Source organism: Mya arenaria, chromosome 3, assembly GCF_026914265.1.
Source record: "Mya arenaria isolate MELC-2E11 chromosome 3, ASM2691426v1".
Lineage (NCBI taxonomy): Eukaryota > Metazoa > Mollusca > Bivalvia > Myida > Myidae > Mya > Mya arenaria.
In genome coordinates this window covers 13781529-13787299 of record NC_069124.1, presented here as the reverse complement: position 1 = coordinate 13787299, position 5771 = coordinate 13781529, and the positions used below count along the sequence as shown (strand labels likewise).

Here is a 5771-nt window from a genome sequence, read left to right as displayed (position 1 = left end):
ACAATGTACAGTGAGTAAAATTTTACGCTGCTGTATTGTCATGAGATTATTCAGATAATAACAATAATAATATATCGTTTTAGATCTGTGTGAAGACAAATTATTTCAGTATAAAATACTTCTTCTGCAGCTATTCTTTGCCTGTGGTTGCAAGCAACCTTTAAAAACGATATCACTGCTTGACAGGATTTTGATTATTACAGCTTTACCATCTCATTGTGTTTTTTGTGCCTCTGGGCAAAGAATCATGGACAACTTTGAACGTGTTTTAGGACAAGGCGTTTTTTACACATTTTTCGAGTATCTCCTTTTCACACTTTTCAGTGTCAAGACAGTTTAGCAAACTCTTTCTAAGTCCGCTGGAACATTGTTGGATGATTCACAAGTCTTTCGGGATGGTTGTTTTAAGTTTAAAGGATCAATAACATTGCCATCAAAATGAATGTCTTTTTTTATACAATTTTACCATTTATCTCACGCCTGGCTTTTTATCACCATGGCATGTGGTGGATTTAAACATGTCTTTTCTTTTGATAGACTGGCATAAAAGGCCATAATGTAACGGGAGGGGAAGTGATTGGTCTGTACAGTTACCATCTTTGATGCCTTGTTTTCAGTTGGTTTGAGCGTGAAATCGGTCCAGACACTGTTAAACTTTCCCTGAATTTCTTTTACTAAATAGGCCGTCTAAGAAATTTTCCTCAACATAAGCTAGCAGCAACAGGTTCATTTGGAAAGCCTTAACAGCCATGTATCGAGAAAGTTCATTTGGTTGCTGTAATTACAATGGCAACATAGGTAGTTTGGAATACTTGTGAATTTCAAAGTCATCCGTCCTTGTTGAAAAAATGAAAAACTTTAACAGAAGAGACACTATTAATCTAAATATGGGGGAGTGTAGTCGACCTGCATTTCTGAATTCATCTAGCAGGTGATCTGTTTGAGAAGACTGTCAGACAAATATTTCAGGCTATGGCTATGCCTGCTGTATACCGGCCAGAATCAATTAAGAACTGGCGTTAACGCATATTGCCATACAAGTGACCAAAACCGGCGTAAACGGGGATCAAAAGGTGCATTCCACCATCATAGGGAATCACTTATAAAAGCTCATCTTTATCGGTCCAAACTATTGCCAGTACTTTTGATAGCAAGCTCATGTCAAAAGCCAATGGCAAGTGCACTTGTCCTTGTGAATTGACACACTCCATTAGCAACAAGTTTGTATACATATGTGTTGTAGTCAGTTGGTTTTGCCATTAAAATTTGGCTAACAGCAACATATGATACATCGTGCAATGTGTCATTATATGTCTGTGCTTGAAATATTCCCCAGGTAGGAAATCGATTTGTGTCAGAAACGTCATCACAGAAAACTTAGCATCTTCCAGTAAAGTTGTAAAACAATCCTTTCAATTTTTCTAGGTACACTTTTTCAGTCTTTCCTGGTGAAATTTTATTAACTTCTACCGGTGGATCAAACACAGGGCTTGCTCTTGTGATGTTTTGTGTGTGTATGTGTGTGTGTGTGTGGGGGGGGGGGGATAATGCAGCACAAACTGCTAGCTGAAAACAGAACACAAACACATATATTGACCTTAGTTTTTGATCGTTTTCTAAAATAATTTAGGTTATTTGCTAATACATACTTACCAATGTAAGAATTATGAAAACACTCGGTCAATCAGATCTGTAGGTAATGGATGGGTAAGGATTGATCTATCGCTATACAAGCAGGGAGAAACAGAAGATAACCATAAGCATAACTATAAACATACCACCTTTTCGAAGGACGTGGATTACATGCGATATGCGATACAATAACAACACTATTATTAATTTTCTGTTAATTTATAGACACTCGTCCATTAGTTTCTGTCTTCTACCAATTCGTTCATTTAATGTGTGACATATTTGTAATACTACAATTGTGCACTGTGATCTTATTCATTGTTTGCTGAATGGCTAACATAATGATTTTACTTATCTGATTCTTACCTGGCATTTAATTGCTGTCAAAGGTTTTATCCATGCTCCCTTTAAGCCTTTTGTTTAGCTGTGGTTTTGCAATTTGATACATAAAGAAGAAGAACTAAATAAAACAATTCCATTATTTTACTATTTTCTTTGGCTACATTTCAAATCTTTAATTGTATGATAATTGCAAAGCATATTGCAATATAAGTGAATATTCATTTCAATAATATATCTTCATATTTGTATGGCTAAACACAGTCGTTAGATGAAAAAAATCGAACAAAAATATTAAACATCATTTGAAATATACTGCTAATAGCCAATTTAAATTGAAGTAAATATACATTCAATTGTCCATATGTGTTAGAATTTCTAATATTTTTGTTGGGTCGGGGATGGGGGCGGCCGTCTATTTTGAATAACAATGTTATAGCATAGATTTAACAACTACAAACTACAGGCACTACTTAACATTTTGATATATAACACAATGTGGTAAATTACACACATGTTACCCTTCAATATTAGCTAGATAAGCATATCGAGTTGCATTATAAGTCGATGATTGTCGCCAATTATCATTTTATAGAATTTAACAATCCTGTTTTGTATGAATAACAAAAATTGATAACCTAAAAAGCAAACACAAAACGAAACAATACATTAAAAAAAATTGATACTGGCTACACATGACATACAATTGGAAATTAAAATAATACTGGATATGATTCGTTTGTATGTCACCCAATTCAACAAGGATGTTTTTTCAGGATTGTTTTCCGAGTGAACGCGTATAAAAGAATAAGTATGTCACATCAATCTTGAAAACTTGTTAAGGCAAAACAGCACGCAAAACAGACGATGAAGAGTACATAAAATGCAGAACACCACGGAAAGCATATTTTCACTAGATTGCTCATATAGCGGGTGCAATGCAACTATACCATGTATGAATATCACCACCGCGACATGCGACCCCGCTACAAACGAAACCGCTGCCATCAGTTTCATGCAAGAAACGGTATCCAACTGGCTATGGCGGACGGTTCCTCTAATTATATTATGTACGGGATTGCTAGGCAACGCGTTGACGGTGCGCGTGCTGACACGACTCGGTACCGCGCGCCAGCCAACATTAACGTTTCTCCTATTCCTCGCTATAACAGATACCGTCGTTTTGTTGACGGGACTACCACGCTACTGGATTTCATACACATTCGACAACGATATTCTACTCATCAGTAACGCCGGCTGCAAGTTTTATTATTTCTTCATCTACTCGTCAATGCAGTTCTCTTCATGGATCCTCGTTGGAGTCTCCGTAGAACGGGTTGTAAAAACGTATTTTCCGTTCCGTTATAAGCGTTTGTATACCACTAAACGGGTGAAAATAGTACTAGTAATTACGTTGTTTATCTTAATTTTAGTTAACGTCCATTTCTTTTTCACGAATGGTATCAATGACTTCACTGCAGGCAATTGTACATCTTTGACACAAGAGTTTTCATGGTTCAACGAATACGTGTTCGTTTATGTCGATCTCGGAGTATTAAGCATAGTTCCCTTCGCCATCATTCTAATTTCAAACGTTTTTCTAGTCCGAAAACTAAGAAAATATCAGAAAAAACGCTCTTCCATGATGCATGAAAGGTATGTCCAGAACGCCAACAGGTTCAGTGTGCGCATGACAAAGATGCTCCTGGTGTGCACGATATACTTTTTAGCGGCCACAGCGCCGATCAGCATTTACTTCGTGGTCGATTCGTACCTCCTACATGGGTTCGAAGAGTCTGGCGACAAAGCTTCAGTGGCCAAGATGCACCTTGCCAAGACTACAACATACCTGTTCAACTACTCCAACTACTGCGTTAACTTCTATTTGTACACCGCCATGAACGACCGCTTCTCTCATGAGCTCCGGTCCGTCCTCTGCTGCAAATCAAGGTCAGCTGCATGCGCATTCAACTTTAGTGAGAACGTTGAATAAATATTGGATTTAATAATATTGTAATGTATGATAGTATTAACATTTTATGAACTATCATAGCAAGTGTATATACCATCCATCCATCCATCCATCCATCCATCCATTTAACATTTATCAATTTGTTTACCCAGCATTTATCCATTGTCTGTCTGTCTGTCTGTCTGTCTGTCTGTCTGTCCCTCAGTCCTTTCGTCCGTTGTCCGTCCGTCCAACTTCGAATGTAAATAATATTCCAGTTTATTTTACAATAAGACATCAATTCATTTACTAGTCTTATTTTGATTATAATTATTTATTATTAGTATGATCATTTGACCAATTCTATAAAATATGGCGTCAACGACATTCCAGTTAAAGTAACTAGGTGACACCGCCTAAACTTAAAACCATTAAGTTTTTAAAATCACAAGTAAGGGTTAAGAAATCTGATGAACATTCCAGCGGCCGCCGATGGAGCAGTGCGTACAGCATCCGTGAAGGGAGCAGTTACCCGGGAGAGTCTAGCAGACATGGTCTTGAGTTGGAATCGGAAACCACGGCAACTGTTGTGTCAGACTCTATAAATAGCCATCCGGTAGCTGGGTTTTCCGAAGATACTGTGATCTAGTTGTGCAATATAGACATGATTACAATATTTTTAAACTGTTAAAAGTGTTTCCCTTATTCCGTTAAATTGTTCAATACGTTCAACACATTTAATGATGGTTCATAGTAAAGATCTTATTGTTCATATGTCGCGTTTATATGACGTGATTTAACCTCGGGATACGGTGGCAAATTTACGCCATGGACAAATAAGTGCATATGCATTCTATTCAGTAGTATAAGTTGTATCTAGAGAAAGTACTTCTTCTTTTTCAATACAGTCTTACAAATACTAATTCATAATTAAAATGCACAAACGTTAGTTTATCAAAATTCCTCATGTTAGTAGATTCCAGAAAATCCTACACGCAAACCAATGCATGTAAAAGTTTTCAGTTTCTTGATAGTGATTTATTATTAAGAGTTTTGAATTTTAATTCTTTGGAGTCACTAATGTATTAAATACATCCCGGCTAATTACATTTGTGTTTGCTGGCCAAGTTTACTTGTTGAATTCCCGATAGAAGTGCATGCGCTGATCCTACAGGGCTACAAAACAAAGTAACACAGGAACATGAGCTCCAGTAAGTCTTAACTGAACTAAGCTAGAACAGTCACACACTAGCTAGAACAGTCAAACTATAATCTAGAGACGCACCTAATCTACAACCAAACTATAACAGTCGCACTTCAAGCTAGAACAGACATACATCGAGCAAGAACAGTCACACATCGAGCTAGAACAGTCACACATCGAGCTAGAACAGTCACACATCGAGCTAGAACAGACATACATAGTGCTAGAACAGTCACACATCGAGCTAGAACAGTCACACATCGAGCTAGAACAGTCACACATCGAGCTAGAACAGTCACACTTCAAGCGGTTTTCAACTCACGTTTTAAGTCATCGAGCCTTGTTGGCATTTGCAGGGGTGTTACAATGTGACATTTGTAATCATGAGAAGCATATGTTGCAATGTACGCATACAATGTGAAATATTATTAATCAGTAATATTAAGCCTTGGCACTAAATAAAAAGGCCATTGATATGAAATATGTACCAGTAAGCATCAGTCTTTGACCCAGTTTAACTGGGTCCTTGGCATGGCCTATCCGACACCCGTCCCAGCACGCAAAACATTATGTCTAAATACGTGGACATGTTTTGCGAATTTTGTTATGATTTGATTTTGAATTTTTAAATTATTCCACAGAAGT

General features: G+C 37.2%; 1 protein-coding gene across 1 annotated transcript; it reads left to right on the top strand.

Moving 5' to 3' along the window:
• The first annotated feature begins 2926 nt into the window (after window positions 1-2926).
• LOC128225705 (neuromedin-U receptor 2-like) lies at window positions 2927-5547 on the top strand. Its single transcript, XM_052935613.1, has 3 exons — window positions 2927-3921; window positions 4406-4538; window positions 5233-5547. Exons 1-3 carry the CDS (start codon window positions 2927-2929, stop codon window positions 5545-5547), a joined length of 1443 nt encoding a protein of 480 aa, XP_052791573.1.
• Window positions 5548-5771: the final 224 nt, after the last annotated feature.

Bases quoted from the DNA above. Each gene is read 5' to 3' on its own strand.
- LOC128225705 (XM_052935613.1), top strand. From the start codon at position 2,927: ATGAATATCACCACCGCGACATGCGACCCCGCTACAAACGAAACCGCT. The intron at 3,922-4,405 runs GTCAGCTGCATG...TGAACATTCCAG, and splicing joins GTCCTCTGCTGCAAATCAAG to CGGCCGCCGATGGAGCAGTG. The intron at 4,539-5,232 runs GTAGCTGGGTTT...AAACTATAACAG, and splicing joins ACTCTATAAATAGCCATCCG to TCGCACTTCAAGCTAGAACA.